The sequence below is a fragment of the Chiloscyllium punctatum genome, chromosome 7 (assembly GCF_047496795.1).
Source record: "Chiloscyllium punctatum isolate Juve2018m chromosome 7, sChiPun1.3, whole genome shotgun sequence".
Taxonomy (NCBI): domain Eukaryota; kingdom Metazoa; phylum Chordata; class Chondrichthyes; order Orectolobiformes; family Hemiscylliidae; genus Chiloscyllium; species Chiloscyllium punctatum.
The window spans coordinates 46412690-46437816 of NC_092745.1; the positions used below are offsets into that span (position 1 = coordinate 46412690).

The 25127-nt window shown below is 41.2% G+C and overlaps 1 protein-coding gene across 1 annotated transcript in view; it reads left to right on the forward strand.

Annotated features, from left to right (window-relative positions):
• Window positions 1-25127, forward strand: part of LOC140479625 (pappalysin-2-like) — a 409230-nt gene that overhangs the window by 212947 nt on the left and 171156 nt on the right. Inside the window, exons 11-12 of the mRNA XM_072573508.1 lie at window positions 2430-2582; window positions 3679-3814. Of these exons, the coding sequence (XP_072429609.1) occupies window positions 2430-2582; window positions 3679-3814 (289 nt within the window). The remainder of the gene's footprint in view (window positions 1-2429; window positions 2583-3678; window positions 3815-25127) is intronic.

The following is a 25127-nucleotide window of genomic DNA, read 5'->3' on the forward strand; positions in this document are numbered from 1 at the left end:
TTCTGTCGTCTAAGACCTCCGTGATAGAGGACAGGAACGACTGGGAGGCCGCGCTGTCAGTCGGCTTTGAGTCATACAGACTGGCATAGAAGGATTTGCTGATCCTCATGACGTCAGCCTGAGATGACGTTATCGAGCCATCTCCTTCCTTCAGGCTGCTGAGCACGGAGCTCTCTTTGTGCACCTTCTGGAAGAAGAAACGTGAGCACGTCTCGTCCTGCTCCACCGAGCGGACCCTGGACCGGAAGATTATCCTGGAGGCCTCCGAGGCAAAGAGCGAGGCTTGCTGGCCCGTCACCTCCTTGAGGTCCTCCGTGACATCCACCCCCATCATCTGCAGCAGGAGCAGGTTCTGCATACTTTCCTGGAGCTGGGACAGTTTTCCCTGCCTCTCTCTCACCTCCTGAACACCTTTGAGGATGAAGAACCTCTTGATGTTCCCTTTTATTGTTTCCCACCAGTCCGCTGGGGACTCAAAGAGGGGCTTCACGGTTCTCCAACCTGCGTAGTCCCTCTTGAGCTCCTCAATGTTTCCTGGGGTCAACAGCTTTGTGATCAGCTTCCACGTTCCCTTACCAGCCCGCTGCTCGTCCTGTAGGTGACAGTCGGCCAGCAGGAGGCAGTGGTCAGAGAAGAACACCGGCTTGACGTCGGTGGATCTGACCATATAGGATTTACTTTTTTTTTATTTCAAAAATATACTTTATTCATAAAACGATTTGATGGTCTGTACATTTGATCATGCCATACATATGTCCACATTTACAAACACAGATTCAAATTTATCATTGTCATATACAGGTCTGTGCATTTCTCAATCTTATGCATATATTTGGCTGAGGCATCAGCAGAGCCCAAAAAAACGTCCGCATGGGCCCCCTGTTCTTCTTTAGGCAGGCCGATCTTACACGGTGGTCTTTCCCCACCGCGCCTTGGCGGCAGCTGCCCCAAGCTTCAGCGCGTCCCTCAACACGTAGTCTTGGACCTTGGAATGTGCCAGTCTGCAACACTCAGTCGGGGTCAACTCCTTCAGCTGGAAGATCAACAGGTTTCGGACCACCCAGAGAGCGTCCTTCACTGAGTTGATGATCCTCCAGGCGCAGTTAATGTTCGTCTTGGTGTGAGTCCCGGGGAACAGGCCGTAGAGCACGGAGTCCCGCGTCACGGCGCTGCTCGGGACGAACCTCGACAAGCACCACTGCATTCCTCTCCAGACTTCCTCTGCATAGGCACATTCCAGAAGGAGGTGTGTGACAGTCTTGTCCCCCCCGCAGCCACTTCGAGGGCAGCGTGCAGTGCGGCAGAGAGTCCGGGCGTGCATGAAGGATCTCACAGGCAGAGCCCTTCTCACCACCAGCCAAGCCATGTCTTGGTGCTTGTTGGAAAGTTCTGGCGATGAGGCATTCTGCCAAATGGCTTTGACAGTCTGCACAGGGAACCGCTCGACAGGATCCGCCCTCTCCTTTTCCCGAAGGGTCTCAAGGACACTACGTGCTGACCACTTCCTGATGGACTTGTGGTCAAAGGTGTTTTCCCTCATAAATTTCTCCACGAAGGACAGGTGATACGGAACAGTCCAACTACTTGGAGCGTTCCGCGGCAGATCTGACCATATAGGATTTACCCCATATTGTAACACTGTTAAATTCATCTCACCAGACTGTGAACAAGCTGTTACTATTGACCCCCACCATGAGCTCAACCACATCACAATCAAGTTTAGCCAACCAACCATTTGGCAGAAGTGGCCCAACTATGTAAATCCAAAGAATATGATTGGCTTGTGAGGGTTTTCATGTCCCTTTAACAGTTACCTTTTGCGCTGAAACATTGCCCATTTGCTGTTAATTGCTTGTTAATTGTCATAAATCCAAAGCTGGTTAAAAAGGTGAATTAGGGTTTTAATTGAACACATCTGAAGAAAAGTTTCCTGAAAGTGTGATGTGATGGAGTCAGGAGATCGCGTGTGTGTGTAATGCCTCACTCTATAAGTAAATGTAAGATGAGTAAAGATTGGCTCAAGCATCCATCCTCATTCTCTAACTGGCTTTCAGGAATGTAATACCAGCATCTCTGAACAAACCTGGGATGCAGTGCGAATTTAAGTAAAATTTACAGTGCTCCATTCAAATAATTGATTCCTTACTGCAGAATTATGATGCATTTTTATGCACTTGTTTATTTACATGATTTGAAAAAGGTGCTTTGTTTCTTCTTTCAAACTTGCCTGTAGATCTATTTTGTAGTTCAGAATGCTCAACAATAAATTGATAATCGTTCTGCATTCTGATTGTTTTTTTTGTTTTGTGTTGAAATTGAAACTAGTCATTTTGCAGTAAGAATTTGGACATGTTTTAGGTATTGAGTGGCTGTTCTGTTATGTTCTGTATGCCCTGATTGTAAGAGTTGGATGTTGTCTGACCCTCCAGGTCTGTCAGACTGAATTTCTGGATGTGAATGATGGGCTGTCCCAATATGCCTGGTTTCCATGTACTGTTCCCTTCTACACTGTTAATGAATGGGACTTTAACCAGCACTCTTCATACCCCAACTTTGATGCTGAAAACAAGCTCTGGCTGAAGGTAAGAAGACTTTGCTTGTTGCACTCGATGCTGCTTCTTTGGTCAGTGGAGATATATTTTTAAGAAATGCATTAAACCTTCCACTAAATTGTAGGAGCCCCTTTTGTTGCATGACACTCCAAAATGCCAGTTCATCACTATTTATTATTTTAGATAAATGAGCATCAAATCACTATATCTCATATTTTCATTTTAATTTGTCTTCTGGTTTCTTTTGATTAAGTTATCATTGAAAACGCATATTTGATTTCACTTCAATGATCAAAATTAAGTTTCCACTGAAAAAAGTATATCACTGGAAATATTTGTACTGGAAATAAAGCAAATTACTATTGCCTCTTCATATTGAATATCCTGCACTGGATAGAATGTTAAACCAATTGGAGCATGTGATCACCCTCTTGAATATTATGCACTGAACATTGTATCAAACCAATATCACTTACCTCTATTGTGTACCTCTCACCCTACAGTACGTTGAATCACTGTGGGCTGTCTTGATCATGTATCCCCAACTGACCATTGATCGCTTTTGCAACTTCAATCCATGTCAATTGGATGATCCAAGTTGATGCTGACTTGGGTTTAGTTAGGAGGATTATTGATCTCACTATCAGAGCATTTAAATGTGTAATGTTTTACAACTGAGAATTATGGCAGCAAATTGTAACATTGATAAGAGAATCTGTAAGTATTTGCATAGGGAGAATGTGAAAAGATTTGGAGAAGTCGGCTTGGAGTAGATGACTCCAGAAGAATCTGGCTGTGTGCTTTCAGAAGTAGTACCAATGCTTGGCTTTCTGAGCCAACATGAGGATCTTGCAAGAAGAGATTGCGAACTTGAGTTTATGACTCTAAAATCACATTAGGTTCTGCCTTAGCCGTTCCAAAGCTGTTGGCTGTTCTCTCTCAGACACGGTGGATTTCCAGCATTTTCTGTCTTTTTTTTTAAATTAAAGAAAGAAAATACTTCAATTTCTCCCGTTTGCAGTATTTCCTCTTGTCCATTTGCTGGATTCAGCAAACAGCAACAACACAAAAAGATTTTTTGTAATTTCAAATGCTGCTTTCTTCATGTTTCTTTTTCAAAACTTAGGTCAGTTTTGATCACCCTGGTGTGGCCAGCTCGATTCTAATTTATTTATCTGCAGATGGTACAACACTGTATGACCAGCACCGCAAATCGGTTACAATCCAGCTCATTGACACCAATGGACGCAACCACACTCTGGGTACGTATGCTCCAGCCAGATGCCAGGCAGACACTTCAAACCACTTTTTACCATCAATTTTGACAGCACCCTAAGTGTCAACTTCTTTTCCAGCCCCTTAAAAAGGGTGGGAAAAGTAAGCCGCCCGTGAGGCCAGGAAGCGCTTGCGCTGCTGAGTCAAAGAAAAGTGGAAATCCAGCGGACTGGGAGAGCTGTTTTAGAAATAAAAATGGCCATAAAGGGATTTGGAGAAAGCTATAAAAGCTGCAAAAAGCGAATATGGGGAAAAGAAACTTGTGAGGAATAGCAAAGCTAACAGTAAAAGTTCCCATAAATATGTTACGAGAGAGTGTGGTACAGAGGAATGTGGGTTCATTAAAGACAGATGCATGTGACCTAATAATGACCAATAAGAGAAGGACAGGCTTCTTAAGTGTGAGTTGTGTCACATTTTACTGTAAAAGAGTGGTCCATAGGAAGTTTAAAAAAAAATCAATCAAAGTGAGGAACTTGCATAACAAACATGGTTTGGAGAAAAGAACAAGGCAAATCTCCAGGTGCCAATAAATCCCACCCTGGTGTATGAAAAGAAATACATGGAGGGAATGCAGATGCATTTGCCACAGTTTCATCATTGTCATTATTAGTTATCCAAATTCAAGAACTGTGGCTTTGGATTGGAAAACTGCAATTCAATAGTTTTGAGTGCTAATACAGTGTCATAGTGCTGGTTGAAATTTTGTTTAAAGGTTGTACAGTAGCATGGTCTGTGTGTTTAAGTATTGTTTCTACATGGCTTGCTACTGTGACATGTGTTTAAATATTGTTTGTAAATTATACACTGCTGCAGCAGCAGTGTTTACAAGTTTAAAGTTGGTACAGTGCCATAGTAGCAGGGTTTGCATATTATCTTTTGGTGGTAGATTTTTTTTTATTAATGTTCATAAATGTTGTGAAATGGTATATGAATGGCACAGTGCCATGTTTAGAAGTTGTTTACTGATGGCACTGTGACATGGTATTTGCAGATTGCGCAATATATTGCATCCATGCACACATGTTGAGCTTAGATCGTGGAGTGACTTGGCATCATTTATATTGTGGCTTTTCACCATCCGAAATAATGTCGTGAGTGTTTTGTTTTAATAATTGGAAGAGATACTGTGTCAGGGTAACAATGTTAAGCTGACTTACATTGGCATGGTGTCAGTGTTAACTTTGAGTTTACTGATGCCACAGTGCCACATTACCAAAGATTATTCCTTTTTAATCAATAATGTTCTTGGAACACTGTAAACATTTTAATTGTTGATGATGTAGAGTAACAGTATCAGTGTTTAACTATTCGTTATTGATGCTGCAGTGTCACAGTATCAGTGACTAAATATTGATTAATAATGATGCAGTGTCACGGTGTCTTGTGTTTAAATATTAATGAAAAATTATACAGTGTCATAGTATCAGTGTTTAAACTTTGATTATTGATGGTGCCTTGTCGCACTATAATGTTTAAATATTGATTATAAGTTATGCAGTTTCACAGCACCAATATTGATCATTGATGATATAGTGGATGTGTTGTCCCAGTCGAAGTGGTGTCCTTCCTCATCTGTATGTAAGGATACTGGTGAGAGTGGGTCATGTCTTTTTGTGGCTAATTGACGTTCATGTATCCTGGTGGTTAGTTTACTGCCTGTTTGTCCAATGTAGTGTTTGTTACAGTTCTTGCAAAATATTTTGTAAATGCCATTAGTTTTGCTTGTTTTCTGTATAGGCTCTTTCAAGTTCATTAGTTGTTGTTTTAGCATGTTGGTGGGTTTGTGGGCTACCATGGTGCCAAGAGGTTTGAGTAGTCTGGCAGTCATTTCAGAGATGTCTTTGATGTAGGGGAGAGTGACTAGGGTTCCTGGATGTGTTTTGTCTGCTTGTTGAGGTTTGTTGTTTCTCAAGACCATCAATAATACCCTTACGGGCGTAAAATTGAATGAACTGCCATTCTTAGATATCGCAATAGAGCGAACAGCCAATGGGGAACTTCAAACCAGCGTCTATAGAGGAGGCCACATCGGGTGCAGCGGATGCAGTAAATGATGTGTGTGGACTCTGAAATGTTCCGCAAGTTCACCTGCACCTTCACACACATCATTTACTGTATCTGCTGCACCCGATGTGGCCTCCTCTATATTGGGGAGACAGACCGCCTACTTGCAGAACATTTCAGAGAACACCTCTGGGACACCTGGACCAACCAACCCAACCACCCCGTGGCTCAACACTTCAACTCCCCCTCCCACTCCACCAAGGTCATGCAGGTCCTTAGACTCCTCCATCGCCAGACCATAGCAACACGACGGCTGGAGGAAGAGCGCCTCATCTTCCGCCTAGGAACCCTCCAGCCACAAGGGATGAACTCAGATTTCTCCAGTTTCCTCATTTTCCCCCTCCCCTCACCTTGTCTCAGTCCCAACCCCCGAACTCAGCACCACCTCCCTAACCTGCAATCTTCCTCCTGACCTCTCCGCCCCCACCCCCACTCTGGCCTACCACCCTCATCTTAACCTCCTTCCACTTATCACATTTCCAACGCCCCTCCTCCCTACCTTTTTATCTTAGCCTGCTTGGCTCACTCTCCTCATTCCTGAAGAAGGGCTGATGCCCGAAACGTCGATTCTCCTGCTCCTTGGATGCTGCCTGACCTGCTGTGTTAGACTACTCCGACCCCTTGGCATCACGGTAGCTCACAAACTCACCAGCACACTAAAACAGCAGCTAATGAACTTGAAAGACCCTATCCAGACAACAAGCAAAACTAATGGCATTTACAAAATACCATGCAAGGACTGTAACAAACACTACATTGGACAAACAGGCAGAAAACTAACCACCAGGATACATGAACGTCAACTTGCCACAAAAAGACATGACCCACTCTCGCTAGTGTCCTTACATACAGATGAGGAAGGACACCACTTCGACTGGGACAACACATCCATCCTAGGACAAGCCAAACAGAGACACCCATGAGAATTCCTAGAAGCATGGCATTCCAACTGGAATTTTATCAACAAACACATTGACTTGTATCCCATTTACCACCCCCTGAGAAAAAGAACTGGAAATGACATCACCACGGGAAATGATATTACCACAGGAAACAATGTCACCAACCCAAGGAAACCTAAACCCATAAATAGAAAGCAGGCCATGCCACCAATGCTTCATCTGGAGGCTCACTGCAGATGTTACCTTGTATGGTGATAAAACATTTTAAAATGAACCTTCCAGCTCAGCAAGCAAACCTACATCCATCAATATACTTTTTAACTATTGAGTATTAATGGTGCAGAGTCTGTTTTATTATTTAAGTATTGAGTATTTATGGTGAGCTGTTACAATAAGAAAGCTAAGTATTGATTATTGATGGTTCGGTGTAACTATCAATTTGTAAATATTGAGCATTTTAGGTGCAGTGTCACTGCATCAGTTTTCAAATATGGATTATTGATGGTACAGTATTGTAGTATCAGTGTCTCCATGTTGATCATTACTGGTACAGTATCAATGTTTAAATATTATTGATGGAGCACTGTCATAATTTCAGAATTTAAATATATTCATGATGCAGCATGATAGTGTTGTTTAAATTCTTTTGGTTTAAATATTATTGTTGCATTCAATGTAATTATTCTAGATTCATTACTGATGCAGTACAATCATGGTATCATTGTTGAAATATTGATCACTGGTGTAATGTTACAGTATCAATGTTTATATATTGACTATTGATGGAGCAGTATATCAGTGTTTAAACATTGTAACACTGCACCACAATGATCAATGTCAGTGGTTATTAATGAGTGTTGATGGTGTGATATCACTATAATAGTAGTTAAATATTGATTTGTTAATGGTGTGGTGTCACTGCAACTACAGTTATATCTAATTATTGGCGCAGTGCCTTGGTATGGTGTTTAAATATTTGTTATTGATTTGTACAATGTTGTAACATTGGTATTTTAAGTATTGACTGGTGCAGTGTGGCAGTATTGATGTTTAAATATCGAATTTTTTAAATTTTATTTTTTTAATGCAGTTTCACATCGTCAGCGTTTTAAATGTTGAGTATTGTAGGTCAGTTGTCACAGTATCAATGTTGAAATGTTTGTTACTTGTGGTCGCAGTTTAAAAATTGTTTGTTTATTGGTGCAATGATTCGGTATCAGTTTGAATTTTGATCAGTAGTACAGTATCACAGTATTGTAGTTTAATAATTGGTTGTTGGTGGTGTGGGGTCACTGTATCAGTGACTAAATATTGATTATTGATGCCGTGTCACAGTGAGCAGTTTAAATATTAGTGTCAAAGTAGTCATGTGTAAATAATGACTATTGTCCGTGTCAGCATTGATTATTGATGGTGCATTGTCTCAGTACTAGTGTTTAATTATTGATGGTGCCCTGTCAATATATTAATGTTTAATCATTGATTCTTGATGTTGCAGTGTAGCAGTGAAGGTTAACTATTGATTGGTGCAGTTTCACAGCTTCAGCCTTTAAATATTGATTATTATAGATGCAGTGCCGCAGCATTAATGCTTAAATGTTGATTCTAGATGTGGCATTCTCAGGATCAATGTTTAAATATTGATTATTAATGGTGCAGTGCCACTGTCTGAGTTTACGTATTTATTATCGACAGTGCCACGTTACACTTCCAATGATTTTGTATTGTGTTGTGCAATTTCTCAACATTTAAATCTTGGTGACTGTGCAGTGTCACAGTATAAGTGTTTAAATACTATTAATGTTGTACTCTCATTTCATCGATGTTTATATGTTTTGTGTATGGTATGTAGCGTGTTATCACTGTTAATTTTTTTGATTCATGCCGACATATAGTGATATCAGTGTTTAACTGTGTGTTAGCAAGTGACTGTGGGTAAGTGCCAGCATTTATTAAGATATATGCAGTGCATGGAGTATTTGAGTTACTATGTTGTTTGTAAACGGTAAAGTACTCAGATGAAAGTGTTTTCTGGTCATTGAAGGGAGCATTAAAGATTATATTACAGTATGAGTGTGGTCCATTGTCAAACGTGTTTGTTTTGTGGAGCATTGTATCAGTATTTATTATTTTTATCATGATAGATGATATGTAGTCTTATGGTGTTAGTTTTCCATTTATTATTAACTGTAATACATGCTGTCAATATTTACTTATTGATTTTATTGATGCTGTAGTGCCATGGTTAGAATGCTCAAATGCTTTTTATGTGAGACTGTGACACTGTATCATGTTTACATGTGTACAGCTGGTACTGAGCCAATGATATTAATACCTATATAATTGGCAGTGCAGTAACCATGGAATCAGTTGTTGTTGACAGTACAATGTCACATGTTGTTTGTAGATTTTTACATGGAGACAGGTTGAAAGGTTCATGGTATATAATGTCAGGTTTGAAGAAATTTTACCATGTGAAATAAAAGTAACATTGTCGAAAGTGCATTCAGTCAGGAACTTACACTGTAGACTGTTCCAAGAACTGATATCCAGATGTCAAAATAGGCAGTAGTAGACTTTCAGAGATTTACAAGACTTTTATTGTACTATTATATAATAGACTACAAATATCAGTTTCCAACTTTCCCTTCTGGAGGCTTTCCTTGTCCAGGAGCCAACACCTCACAGGGGAAAAACTTAGCTCTTGATCTCTTTTTTTTAACTCGACATGTTTAGAGATGTTATTACAACTCTGGAGCAGCTCTCATAGCTCAGAGGTAGGGACATTACCACTGCACCACAATGTCCCTAAATAGAATGTGGCTTTTTTATAAACTGTGACTTTGAGATATCCCAAGCAGGTCCTCACTGACTCCTTGGAAGGAACCAGTTATGAGTTCAAAGTAACCCTTGGCCGGCCAGACTGACCACTGCCCATTACCTGGTAGGTGGTGAGATGGAACCCTTGATTAAATGGACAACAGACGATGTGCAAGCCTCTGCACAATCAGTGGACCGTCTCCTTGACTGGCTAACTGACCTGTACCAGGATCCCCTGACTGACAGAAGAACTCTTGACCACTACTTCTCTTCATGGAATGCAGGTTTGCTGGCTGAGCTGGAAAAGTTCTTATGGTGACAAAACGTCTGAAAATGAACCTCTCAGCTCAGCGAGCAAGCCTACATCCAGAACCCCAACCTGGGCTACAAATCTTCTCAAAATTCGCTAACTTCTCTTCTTGTTTGAGATACAGCAGTTTGATTGATATCCATAAAATGGGTTTGCCATATATTTATTGGTACATGATGTACACGTAAAATTGGTGTAACAGTATGCCCTATGGCAACACAGTCATCCTCTTGATTGAGTGCTGATACCAGCATGTCTATAAGGACTTTCACCAACTTGCATAAATGCACCATAGAATGCTTTCTATTTGGATACATCACAGCTTGGTACAGTGACTGCTGTGCCCAAACTAGAGAGCTGTGAATACAGCCCAGTCCATCACAAAGACCAACCTCCCATCCATTGATTCCATCTGTATTCTTCACTGTCTCGAAAAGGCAGACATCATCAAAGATCCCTCCCACCCCGGTTATAACCTCTTCCAACTGGCAGAAGATATAAAAGCTAAAGTGTAACGCACCAACAGGTTCAAGAACAGCTTCTACCCAGCTGTTTTTAGACTTCGAAATGGACCTCTCAAATTCCAAATCTTGCTTTTTGTGCACCTTCTTTGTGCCTGTGACCTTTGTATTCCTTATGCTGTTCCGTCACCCTATGTTCTTTGTATGGTATGCCTGTACTGGATGCAAAACAAAACTTTTCACTGTACCTAGGTACATGTGACAATAATAAAACAAACCAACGGTGACAATCTGCCTGGCTTGGTTTGTGCTGAAAGGCAAGTCAAAACGGAAGTGACGTGTAGCTTTTGTGGTCTGGCTGGGATGCCAAAGCACCACAGGGCAAGCTGAGACAGGATGCACTGAAGTAGGTGCGCAGCGAATGTGCACTAAGAGAGCGAGTGACCAACTCTGAGATGCAGCCTGCTGCAGTCATCGAGCTAGGTCCCTAGGAGCAAAGTCTCTTTGCGGCAATGTTGAAATGAAAGGTGCTGGCTCGCTCCAGAGTACACCATTACAGGTGCAGGAGAGAATCAGAGATGTGCCCTGATGGTATCCAGCCTCCATGCACCAATGCCTGTGGATGTGGGGTGCACATGGTTGCATCATTAGAGAATTCCCTGAGAAGTTGGTGCCACATGGGATTTGGAGGGCAAATGATGAACTGGAGTCACCAGGTACCTGCTCTGCCTTTTCACATTAGGAAATCTTGGGATCTAGTTTTTATCCAATGGGTGGGAGAACAGGAGGTTGCACACTGAGGCTAGATTGGGTCATGATGAGATTGATCATGAATGTATCCCTTAATGGTCCTCTTGCCATGAGCTAACCAGAATTATATCTTGACATCCAGGACTTGATGGAAAGTAAGACTGGTCAGTTTTGCCGTCAAGCAAGGCCTCACTTGACATCTCCCATGAATTTGCCAAATTTCTCACCATAGCCCACATCATCCAGAGCCTGGGAAGATTCATTCACAGTGTCAATGTTTATACATCTATAGGACATTTATGGATCAAACAGTGCCATGATATTTATTGATGATAATGTACCAAGGATTCGGTGTTTAATTGTTGTTTATGGACCAAATAATACAGGACCGTGAAATCCACATTGTAATAAAGGCAAAACAGTGCAGTTGATGGAAATCTGAAACACAGAATGCTGGAGAAACTAAAACAGTCCTGGTAGCATCTGTGGAGAAAGAAACAGAATTAACGTTTCGAGCCCGGTATGCCTCCACTTCAGAACCAAAGAAGAATCACACAACTCGAAAAATTGCTTACTTCTCTATCCACAGAAGCTGCCAGACATGCTGAGTTTCTCCAGCATTCTGAGTTTGATCCATGTTGTATGGTTACTTTTTGACGGTACAGTCCCATCATATTGTTTGTGTCAGTTATAAATTAAGTGCTATGGTGTCAGTGTTTGTATGTTGGTTATAAATGGCGCACTGTTTATAAATATGATTAGGGAGGGAGCATTGCCATTTTTATCAGTGTATAAAAGCTGTCTAATGCCATGGTGTGAGTAATTCAGTGTTGCTTGTAACTTTTTTGATTGCACATCATTAGGTTTAAATTCTAGTTGTGGAAGGTTTTTTTTCTTTCTTTTTCAAGAATTATGGATGTCACTGGAAAAAGCCAACATTATTTGCCCATCTCTAATTATTCTTAAGAAGTGCTGGTGAGTTGCTGCCTTTAACCACTGCAGTCTATCTGGGTAGACCGGCAAAGCTGCTGGGAAGAAAATTCCCAGAAATTTGACCTAGTGACTGTCGGAGCGCAAAGTCATAGTTTCAAGTCAGGATGGTGTGCCTGAGAGGCAATTTGCAATGGTGATGTTTCCATGAAGTTTCTGTCCTTATCTTTTTAAGTATTAGAGGTCAAGAGTTTTAAAACTGTTATCAAAGGAGTAGTGGTGAGATGCTGTAGTGTCTCTTGTATGTCCAGTAGTAAGATCTCCTGCCTCAGAACATTCTCACCTTCCACCATTAATACACAGGGGTGATGACTGGGGTGCCAGCCAAGTGAGCTGCTTTGTCCTGGATAGTGATAAGCTTTGTGAATGTTGTTGGAGCTGCACCCGTCCAGGAAAATAGGGAGTATGCCACCACACACTTGACTTGTGTCTTGTAGATGGTGGTCAGGCTTTGGGGAGTCAGGAGGTGGGTTATTTGCCACTGTATTCCTAACCTCTGACCTGCTGTTGTAGCCACATCATTCATATGGCTGGTGCAGTTCACTTTCTAGTCAAAGGTAACACTCAGGATGTTGGTGGTAGAGGATTTCAGCGACGGCAATGCTATTGAATGTCAGTGGGAGATAGACTCTCTGTTGTCAGATGCTCATTGCCTGGCTCTTGTGTGGTGTGAGTATTACCAATTTATCAGCTTAAAATTGTGTGCTGCCTGGACCTTGCTGCCTACAGACACTGACTGCTTTTCTATCTGAGCAGTTGAACTGAACATTGTGTGACTATTCGTGAATTAGCAATTCTAACCTTCTGACCTTGTCAATGGGAGGTCATTGATGAAGCAGCTGAAGATGGTTGGATCAAGGACACTGTCCTGACGACCTCCTGCAGTGACTGACCTGCAACAACTATAACCTTTTTTTATGCTTACTAAGACCACCCCATGCAGGTATTTTCACTCCCTCCCCCACCGCCTCATATTGACACCAGCTTTGCTTCATGATGCCACACTAGGTAAAATGCTGCCTTGATATTGACAGCAGTCACTCTCACCTCTTGAGTTTGGCTCTTTTGACCATGTTTGGATCAAAGTTGAAATGATGTCAAGAGCTGAGTGACCCTGGTAGAACTGAAACTGACCGTAAATGAACAGGCTGTTTCTGTCTAAGTAGCTCTCAGTAGCACTGTTGATTATATAGACTAATCAGTTTGCAGATGGTCAAAAATAGGCTGACAGGGTGGTAATTGGCTGGATTGGAATTTTCCCATTCTTTTGTGGATTGGACATACCCGGGCAATTTTCTACATTGTCAGCCAAATGCCAGTGCTGTAGCTGTATTGGAGTGGCTTGGTAGGGTCATGACTATTTCTAGAGCACAAAACTGTAAATCTGTTGCAGGGATGTTGTCAGGGCCAGCATTATGCAGATGCCATTTTGTGATATCATGTGAAGTGAATCAAAATGACTGAGGCTGAGGAACCTCTGTGTGACTGAGATGGATCAAGCACTTGGGAACGTCTGGCTGAAAGTGGCCACAGATACATTGCCTTTTGCACTCATGGCTTCCCGCATCATTAAGGGTGGGGACATTTTGTGGAGCCTTACCCTTCAGTGAGTTGTTAAATTGTCCACCACTGACCGGCAGAACTGCAGAGCCAAAATCTGATCTAAACACATCGAATGTTGAAGAAAGTCAGCAGGTGTGGCAGTATCTGTGGAGAGAAACAGAGTTAATGTTTCAAGTCTGGCATGACTTTTTTTTTCAGAATGGAGTTTCTCCAGCATTGTCTGTGTTCAGATTTCCAGTATCTGCCTTTAGTTAAGATCGGATTCATTGGCTTTGATGTTCCTTAGCTGCATCTATCGCGTGCTGTTCGTGTTGTTGGTGCGCCAGTAATCCTGTGTTATAACTGCAATAGGTTCATGCATCATTTTTTTAGTTGTGCCATTAAGAAGTGCTTTTGGCAGATCATACTGTAATCTTCATTGAACCAGGGTTAATCTCTAGGCTTGATGATAAAGACAGCATGTAGGATATGTCTGCCCATGAAGTAAATGCTTTTTCTAGAAGCGTCAAGTGTTCAAATAGTATTCAAATAATATTCATTGATGGTTCAGTTCTAAGACAAGATTATTTAATTGTTGTTTATTGATAGAAAGGTGCCATGTTATTGTTTAACTATTACTTACTGATCAATATTTATCATTTTTTAAATGTTCATTGATGGCAAAGTGTCCTGTGCACATTTTGATTATGGTCTGTGCTGTGGTATCACTATTACAGACTCTTCATTAGTAGATTGCTATTGATTACATGTTTTAAGTTATATTTCTAGAGAGTATGATGCTATGGTGTTTGTGTTCACACATTATTTATTGATAGTAAACTGAATTGACATCAGTAGTTAAATATTACCTACAGATGGTGCATTACTATCTATCTTTTTAACAGTATGTTGTACATTGTGTAGTAATATAATGTGTATAAATGTTGTGCATTAATGTTAGTGGCATTACATAATTGCTTAAATGTGGTTTTTGTACAGTACAAAACGCTTCTATCAGTGTTTATGTAATGATTATGGCCTGATTTAACTATTGAGCATAACTTTGTTAGTGTCATCAGGATTTACATGCTATGTATAGGTGTCACAATTCAACAGCATCAGTGTTTAAATGTTTTATTAGTGATTTCCAGTTGACTCAGTGCCTTTGTATGTCATGACAACAAATCTAGGATGCAATTAGGAGCTTCATATAAACAAAAGTAGGACTACAAAGATAGTCAGTCATTTCTGGATTGCTCACTGAGCCATGAACAAATTTGGTGCAGAGTGAATAAGATCAGACTTAAATGTGTGTTGCGGTAGTGTGGTTTTGATTCACAGGGTCCTGGCACTAGGACTGGGGAAGGTGGGAGCTGAACTGTTGGGACAATCTTCATCCAAATCACATTGTGACCAAAACTCTGATGAATCCATGATGTCAGTGTTTAAACTGTGTACTTATGGTCCAATGTCATGATATCAGTGCTAAATGGTGCTTAGAATGGTAACATGCAGTTGCATAATGTTTACCAATAACATGACACTATATCAACTGTAAACATTAAATACTGACACCATAGCCTTAAAAAAAAATCCCAAGAAGCGAAGCAAATCACAAGGAAAAGAATTAAGGAGCTTAAAGCAATCACTATCACCGGAGTAAAAATCAGGGGGAAGGTCATGGAAGTTTAGATTGTCAAGAACAGCACAAGTTGACCAAAATGTTAGTGAAGAGGTAAAAATGTATATGGAGAGAGTGATTTGGAGGAGAGAATGTTGACTAGAAACGTAGGGTGATAATATATGCTTCAGCAGGTCTGGCAACAACTGCAGAAAGAGAGAGAGAGACAGAGTTAAAGTTTGGAGTCTGGCTCTGATGAAGACTCACTCTGGACTCGAAACATGAACTCTCTTTTCTCCTTGCAGATGCTGCTAGACCTGCTGAGTTTCTGCAGCAATGTTTGCTTTAGTTTCAGATCCCCAGAGTCTGCAGTTCTGTTCTCTGATAATACATAGTTCTTTCTGACAAAGTGCAAATTGCATCAGGTTTCTGAGGGATTCTTGCTGCGAGACCCAATGGGATTTTTCATTGTGTCTTGACAAATGGCAATAATGTAAGAAGTAGGAAAAAAATTGGTCGTTTGATCCATTGAGTCTGCTTTTGCCATTCAATGAGGTCCTGATTGGTCAGTTAATTCTCAAATCTATGTTTTTGCTTTATCTCCAAAAGCATTGACTCCCTTAATGATTAAAACAGTCTACATCCGGTATAATTACTTAATTGCGCAGCTTCAATAGCTTGCTCTGGTTAAAAAATTCAACAAATTCAACAAATTCACCATATCATGGAAAGCGTCTGCCACCCACCTCATTAAATATACGATGAATAATTATGGAGCCAGCACTGATCCACGAGTAACAGTTTGCAATCCTGAAAATGCCTCCTTTGTCTCAAATCTGTCTTCTATTAGTTAGCTAATCCTCAACCAATGCTGATATGCTAATCCTAACACCATGGGATCTTTTCTTAAGTAGGCTGAGGTGCAGGACTTTATCAAATTCCTCTTGGAAATCCAAATATCGTAACCACTGGTCCCCCTTTACCTGCACTTTAGCTCCCGAAACAGCTGCATGACTTCCATCTCATGAAGCCGTGCTGTCTCTGGTTGATCATATTATGTATTCTAGATGTTCTGCTATTACATCTTCTATAATCGACTTCTGCATTTTCCCAATGCAGATGTTAAGCTAACTGGCATACTTAAAACATGGAACAGTACAGCACAGTACTTTGGCCCTCAACGTTGTGCTGACCTTTTATCCTTCTCTAAGATCAAATTAACCTACATACCCTCATTGTACTATCTTCCACGTGCCTCTCCAAGAGTTGCTTAAATGTCCCGAATATAACTGACTCTGTTACCACTGCTGGCAATGCATTCCATGCACTCATCACTGTGTAATGAGTCTAGCTTTGACATCTCCCCTAAACCTTCCTCCTGTCATCTTAAAATTATGACCTTTTCTGATAGCCACTTCCACCCTAAGAAAAATTCTTTGGCTATCCACTCTATCCATGTCTCTCAATATCTTGTACACATCTATCAAGTCACCTCTCATCCATATTTTCTCCAATGAGAAAAGCCCTAGCTCCCTCAACCTTTCTTCATAAGACAGGCCCTCCAGTCCAGGCAGCATCCTGATAAATCTCTGCACCCTCTCTAAAACTTCCACGTCCTTCCTATAATGAGGCAACCAGAACTGAACACAATATTCCAAGTGCAGTCTAACCAGGGATTTATAGAGCTGCAGCATAACCTTGCAGCTCTTAAACTCAATTCCCCTCCGAATGAAAGTCATCATATCATATGTCTCCTTAACAACCCTGTCCACCTGGGTGGTGACTTTGAGGTATCTATGGATGTAGACCGCAAGATCCCTCTCCCTCCATACTGCTAAGAACCCTGCCTTTAACCCTGTATTCTGCATTCAAATTCAACCTTCCAAGATAAATCACTTCACACTTTGCCAGGTTGAACTCCATCTGCCATATATCAGTCCAGTTCTGCATCCTGTCATAGTCCTGTTGCAAACTACAACAGCCCTCCACACTATCCACAACTCCATCAATCTTCGTCTTATCAGCAAACTTATTAACCCACCCTTCCACTTCCTGATCCAAGTCATTTATAAACATCACAAAGAACAGAGATCCCAGAGCCGATCCCTGCGGAACGCCACTGGTCACCGAGCTCCAGGGTGAATACTTTCCATCTACTACCAGCTTCTGTCTTCTGTGGGCCAGCCAATTCTGTATCCAGACAGCCAGATTTCCCTGTATCCCATGCCTCCTTACTTTTCGAATGAGCCTACCATGGGGAGTCTTATTAAATGCCTTGCTAAAATCCATGTACACTACATCCACTGCTCTACCTTCATCAACGTGTTTTGTCACATCCTTAAAGAATTCAATAAGGTTTGTGAGGCATGACCTACTCCTCACAAAGCCATGCTGACTATTTCTTATCAAGCTATGGTTTTCCAAGTAATCGTAAACCCTGTCTCTCAAAATATTTCCAGTACTTTGCCCACCAATGACGTAAGACTGACTGACTGTTCTGTAATTCCCAGGATTATCCCGATTCCCTTTCTTGAACAAGGGAATAACATTTGCCACCCTCCAATCATCTGGCAGTATCCAATGGACAATTACCTGTTTTTTAAAAATTTGATCTTCCTTTTTTGAATAAATGTGATACATTGTTGGTTTTGCACATTTCTGGGATTTTTCCAGGATTAAGGCATCCACTATTGCTGTAGTCACATCCTTAAAAATCCTAGAATGGAACCCTTGAACCCAATTAGCTTCCCTCATACTTTTTCTGTAGATCTAGTTATTATCTTTATTTCATTCCCCTCTTAGTCCCTTAATTGTTTACTAATTTTGTAATGTTATTAATAGTCTCTGCCATAAAGACTATTGCAAAGTAATTGTCCAATCTTCTATAGTCTCCTAGCTCTCCATTATTACATACTTGTTCTGTAAGGGCCCAATGTTCACTGGTGTCTCAGATTTTAAAGAATCTCTTACTGTTCATTTTATGTTAATTGCTAGTTTTCCCTCATAATTTATTTTCTTCGTACTTGTTATTTTTTCGTGGCTTCATAAAGTCCTCTGATTTACCACACTTTTATTGTTCAATCTGATGCTATCCTTAACTTCCCTAATTATATCATTTCAGAAATCAGAAAAAAGACATATCAGACATTACTTCCAGACCACTCAGACCTGTTGGCATCATGGTAGCCTACCAACGCACTTAAACAGTGACTAATGAACCTAAAGGATCCATTAGATACTACCAGCAAAACTAACATAATTTACAAGATACCATACAGGAATTATAAAAAAAACACTACATTGGCTAAACAAGCAGGAAACTTGCCACCAGGATACATGAACATCAACTAGCCAACAAAAGACACGACCCACTATCACAAGTTTCCAAACGTAGACAAAGAAGGACAACACCCACGGCCTATGACAGGCGAAACAAAGACACACACAATAGAATTCTTAGAGGCACGGCATTCTAACCAGAACTCCATCAATAAACACACCAATTTAGATCCTATCCACCTTCCCTTGGAAAAAAAGAACCAGAAATGACATCACCCACCTTAAGAAACCAAGATCTATAAGTAGAGAGGCGGGACATACCACCAGCACTTCACCAGAGACTCTCACTGATGATGTTACCGCGTATGGTGATGAAATTTCTGAAAACAAACCTTCCAGTTCAGTGAGCTTACTTACATACTTATCCTCCTCCCTCTCTGGAATCTATCTCTGCTGAGTCATTAACATTTTTTTAAATGTCTGTCATTGTTTATCAACATTTTGTCTGCTAAACTTTCTTTCTAGTCTACTCCTGCCAACTCTGCCCTTGTTGCAACGTGATAATTTTTTTGTAAGTTTAGCACCGTTCTTTCTGACCCAGGTTTCTCATTCTCAAACTGAAAAGTGCATCATTAACTATAACGCTGAAACATTAACATTCGTCACATTCGATTCTAATCCCATTTTATAACGCACTATACCTGGAACAACTTGCCACTCGTTGGATATCTGGCAAAAGATTAACATCCCTTGCACCATCTTTAAAAGCCTTTTGTAATTCCAGATTGATATTTATTGATTAGTAGTCTCTGGATTATTGGTTCACCGATAATGCCACAAGACCGTTGCCTTCCCTATCATTTGTTAAATGCATGGACCAAAGCTTTCTACATTATCCAGGTGCAGCCTCACGATCACCCTGTACGGTTGAACAAGCTTTCCCTATTTTTAAGCTCTAATCCCTTTGTTATAAACGACAAAATTCCATTTTGACCATTCCATGAAAAAACTAAGTGTTGGTCATATAGAAAGTAAGCCTGAAGAATTGATCATGGAAAACACAGTTGTAAATAAGCTGAGCAGGTGTCTTGCATCAAGCTTCATTATGGAGAATGCATGTAACATCTCAGAAGCAGCTGTAAATCAGGACTGAAAGGGGAGGGAAGAACTCAAGAAAATGGCCATTACCAGCAAATTAAATTGTTGGAGACTCAAGTCAACAAGTGTCCAATCCAGGTGAACTTCATCCTAAGGTCTTAAAGAAATGACTAGTTAGGTACTTGATCTATTGGTTGTAATTTTCTAAACTCTCTCTCTCTCTCTATTCAAGGAAAATTCTATTAGATTGGAAGATAAGAAGATTAAGAAATGTAACTCCTTTTATTCTAAAATGAAGTGGAAATTAATGCCAGAAGCATTCATAAAATAGGTTCTAGTAGGGCACTTCAGTTTGAGATAATGAAGTAGAGTCAACATGGCTGTGTGAAAAGGAAATCATTTTTCATCAATTTATTAGCGCTCCTTGAGAAAGTAACCCATGCTGTGGATACTTTGATTTCCGGAAAGCAGTTGATAACGTCAAATGAAAGTTATTGTGGAAAATAAATCTCACCGTTTAAAGGGTAGCATATTGGCTTGGATAGAAGGTTTGCTGGCTAAGAGATTGCAGAGTAGGCATAAATGGTTCTTTTCTTATGCTGGCAAGATGCAACGTGCGGTGTACCACAAGGATCAGTGTGGAAGTAGTAAGAACTTGGCATACTGCTGCATGATGGGATACTTGACCAAGGTAAAAACTATCTTGGCACTCAGCCTCTCATTTTAGATGGAAAATACTGCTGGAGATAAAGACTGAGGTTGTATAATTATAATTTGACAAAATATTTCTACTTTTATTCATTCACAGGCTATAGGCATTGCTGGCTAGGCCAGCATTTATTACCCATCCCTAATTGCCCAGGGAACAGTTAAGAGTTAAGCACACTGCTGTTGGTCTGGAGTCACATATAGGCCAGACCAGATAAGGGCAGAATGTTCTGCCCCTAAAGAACATTAGTGAAGATTATATGATTTGGATGAGTGGATGGAAGCTTTGGTTTCCATGTTTGCTGATGACACACAGATGGGTAGAGTGGTCAGTTCTGAAAAAGGATGTAAATGTACTACAGAAAGAATATAAATGGGTTAACTGACTGACCTTGGACTTGTAAATGGATTATACTGTCAAAAGGTGTGAAATTGTCCATTTTGCCTGGGCGAATAAAAAAGATGCATGTTATCTAAATGGTGAGAAATTGCAGAGCTCTTGGGTGACATTGTGCATAAATCAAATGAGGTTAGTATGAGGGGAAGCTACTAGAATGTTAGAGTTTAGCACGAGGCGAGTTGAATGCAAAACTGGGATGTTTTGCTTCAATTACATAGCTCACTGGTGAGACCTCATCTGGTGTACTACTTACAGTATTGGTCACCTTTTTTTAAGAGGAAATGTATTGAAAGCCATTCAGGGAAGGTTTTGTCAGAATAGTACCTCGAATTGATGAGTTTTCTTATATAAAATGCTTGGAAAGGTTGGACTCATATCTGCTGGAGTTGAGAAGAGTAGGGGGAGACTTGATTGAAACACATTAGCTCCTGAGAGGTCTTAAGGGGTTGGACATGGAGAGGACGTTTTCCTGTTCAAAGGAATCAAGAACTAGGGCCTACTGTTTAAAAATATAGTGTTGTGATTAACCAGACCCTTCAGTCCACTTATCCATGCTGGCCAGGTATTCTAAATTAATCTAGTCCCATTTCCGAGTATTTGGCCCATATCCCACCAAACCCTTCCTATTCACGTACCCATCCAGATGCCTGTTAAATGCTGTAATTGTACCAGCCTCCACCACTTCCTCTGGCAGCTCCATTCCATTCATTTACCATCCTCTGCATGAAAAAGTTGCCCCTTAGGTCTCTTTTAAATCTTTCCCCTCTTACCTTAAAACTATGCCCTTTAGTATTGGGCTTCCCTACCCTGGGGAAAAGACCTTGACCCTATCCATGCCCCTCATGATTTCATAAACCTCTATGAGGTCACCCCTTAGTCTCTGATGCTTCAGGGAAAATAGCCCCAGCCTATTCAGCCTCTCCCTATAGCTCAAACCCTCCTTCCTTGTAAATCTTTTCTGAACCCTTTCAAGGTTGTGAACATCTTTCTTACAGCAGGAAGCTCAGAACTGAATGCAGTGTTCCAAAAGTGGCCTCACCAATGTCCTGTACAGCCGCAACATGACCTCCCAACTCTTATACAGAATGCTCTGACCAATAAAGGCAAGCATATCAAACACTCCCTTCACTATCCTTTCTACCTATGACTCCAACTTCAAGGAACAATGAACTGCATTCCAAAGTCTCTTTGTTTTTGGGGAGCGTTGCTGAACAGAAACGGTTGATTTTTTTTTTCCTGAGGATCGTGTGTCTTTGGAACTCTCCCTGAAAAGTTGGTGGAAGCAGGGTCTTTGAATACTTTTAAGGCAGTGGTGAATAGATTCTTGTTGAGCAAGGGGGTGAAAGGTCATTGGGAGTAGGCAAGAATTTGGCTGTGGAAGGCAGTAGTGAGAGTGGTAGAAAATGAGCCTTTATTGAAGCAGAGTAGCAGAGCTCATGAGCCTTCGGGGAAAAGCTGGTGGCATCTACACTGATGAAGTGGAGAAGGACATTGACCCACCTCCTACAGTACTGTGCATTCCTCCAGAGAACTGACAGCGCTGCAGGTGCCTGGCAGCCTTGGAGCAGGCCGGCATGGTCTGGTATTGTAGCCTGCACTGCTGGTCCTGCTGGAGAAGGAGGCCCTGCCTCTGCACCACCCTGTTCCAGCAGAGCCTCCATGACCTTGCCCATGTTGTGGGGTGCCGCTTTGCCCCTGGCTGCCAAACTCAGGGCAAATATCAGGAAGTGTGCAGGGCAATTCCAGACAGATATCACTGGTCCAGGTAGTATACATTGGCGCTTTACAGATGGCCCAGATGCAGAGAATTCCAGGATATCTCAGCAGTGATGGGCTGTTCCAGGTATGGCATGTGGTCAGGTGGGGCTGGAATCAGACATGAGGGGCAAAATAGAGACTGGGCATGTAGTTAATGAGGCAAGTTTGGGAAATTACATGAGAAACCATGCTTGGATTTGCTGCAGAAATCTCTCCAATTGCGTTCATCCCTTTTTGGACTAAACTAAAGAAACACAAGATTCAGCCTCACTTCCCTGCATTAAATGTCATCTGCTCATTTGCTGTCCATCATGCTTGCTTGTCTGTGTCCTGTTGAAGTCTCTTGCTATCCTCACCCTTCATGATGATCAAGGTTGTTTTGTCATCTGAAAAATTTTAAAGTTGTCCACAATCTACTCACTAATAAGATTTAGAAAAAACAGTGGTCCTAATACCGACCCCTGAGGAACTTACCCGCTTCAGTCCAATAAATAAACATTAACCAGTATTCTATAAATCCCTGTCTCCTGAAATGCCACTGACCAGCTTGTCCTGCAGGCTTCACTAGCAAGTTTATTCTATGGCACTTATTGGCCTATTTACAACAACTCTCATCCATTCTCTTTATTATCGTATCACAAAACTCAAACAAATTTGTAAAATATAAACAATAAATGCTGGAAATATTTACCAGCTCAGGCAGCACCTGGGAAAGAGCAACAGAATTCACATTTTCTGATCGATGACCTTCCATCATTCCAGCACTAGTTCTAGCATTTTCCATTTTCATTTCCGATTGCCAGTCTCCCCAGTATCTTCATTTTTGTGTTAGTTGCTAATTACACTTTTTGGCTTTGACAAAATGGAGGCACATCCATTATGAATGCTGGAGACTTGAAATAAAAACAGAGCTGGAGAAACTAAGCAGATCAGGCAGCAAGTGTGTAGAGAGAAAAACAGAGGTGAACTTTTGAATTGAGTGAGCCTTCTCTGCCACGTTGTCACCGTTTCAGTCTTTGTTTTCTGATTTTAACGAATACTTGCTGGCTTTCTTTGTTGAATTCACTGAGTGTTAAATTTATTGTGGTGATTAATACCTCGAGAGCCTTTCATCATTCTTTGCTATGTTTTATACACTGCACAGTTATCTAATATGCCATTCATCTTTGTGTAGAAAAATGCTTTTTCCTTAAGTTTGATGCTTTCCTTAACTCCCTTTAGTTAACCACAAGTGTCCTCCCTTTAGAGGTTTCTTTATCTTAGGAATATACTTATTCTGAATTATCCGCCTAAATGTCTATTGATCTTTCCCTAACCTAGTACACTTTAGCCAGTTCAGATTTCAAGCCCACATAGTCATCCCCTCCCCTTCAGACTAGATGTAAAATTCAATCATATTGTGATTACCGTTATGATTACTATAGGCTGCTGCCTCTACTCTGAGGTGAATAATTAATCCTGTCACATTACACGCTTGAGTCAGTTCCAGAAAGTGGTGCTCCAAAAAATTATCTGAAAAGCATTATATGAGTTCCTCAGCTAGGGAGAATATATCAAGTTAGGCAGGAATTTAAAAAGGAGGTCCTCGAGGATAGTAATATCTGGATTATTCCCAGTGCTACGAGCTAGTGAAGGTAGCAATGGGAGGATAGAGCAGATGGATGCATGGCTGAGGAGCTGGTGCAGGGGAGAAGGGTTCACATTTTTGCATCATTGGAATCTCTTCTGGGGTAGAAGTGACCTATAAAGGAAGGAAGGATGGATTACACCTGAATTGGAAGGGGACTAATATACTGGCAGGGAAATTTGCGAGAGCTGCTCAGGAGGATTTAAACAAGTAAGGTGGGGATTGCGATCCAGGGAGAGATAGTGAGGAAAGAGAGCAATCTGAGACTAGTACATTGCGAAAAGGAGCGAGTCAAACAGTCAGGGCAGGCAGGAACAAAGCAGAGAATAGGGTAGGACTGATAATTAAACTGCACTTATTTCAATGCAAGAGGCCTAACAAGGAAGGCAAATGAATTCAGGGCATGGTTGGAAACATGGGATTGGGATATCATAGCAGTCGCAGAAATGTGGCTCAGGGATGGACAGGACAGGCAGCTTAATGTTCCAGGATACAAATGCTATAGGGAGGATCGAAAGGGAGGTGAGAGAGGAGGGGGAGTGCCCTTTTTGATAAGGGATAGCGTTATGGCTGTACTGAGGGAGGATTTTCCTGGAAGTACATCCAGGGAAGGTATTTGGGTGAAATTGAGAAAGGGATGATTATTGGGATTGTATTATAGAACTCCCTCCGCCGCCTCCCCCCCCCCCCCCCCCCACCTCCAAAAAAAGAGTAGGGTAGGTGACCGAGGTGTCACTGGGGGACCATTTAGGTCCAGTGACCATAATTCTATTAGTTTTAAAATAGTGATGAAAAAGGAGAGACCCAGACCTAAAAGTTGAAGTTCTAAATTGAAGGAAGGCCATTTTGATCGTATTAGGCAAGAACTTTTGAAAAGTCGATTGGGCGAGGCAGATATTTGCAGGTAAAGGGACAGCTACAAAATGGGAAGCCTTCAAAAATGAGATAATGAGAGTCCAGGGGCAGT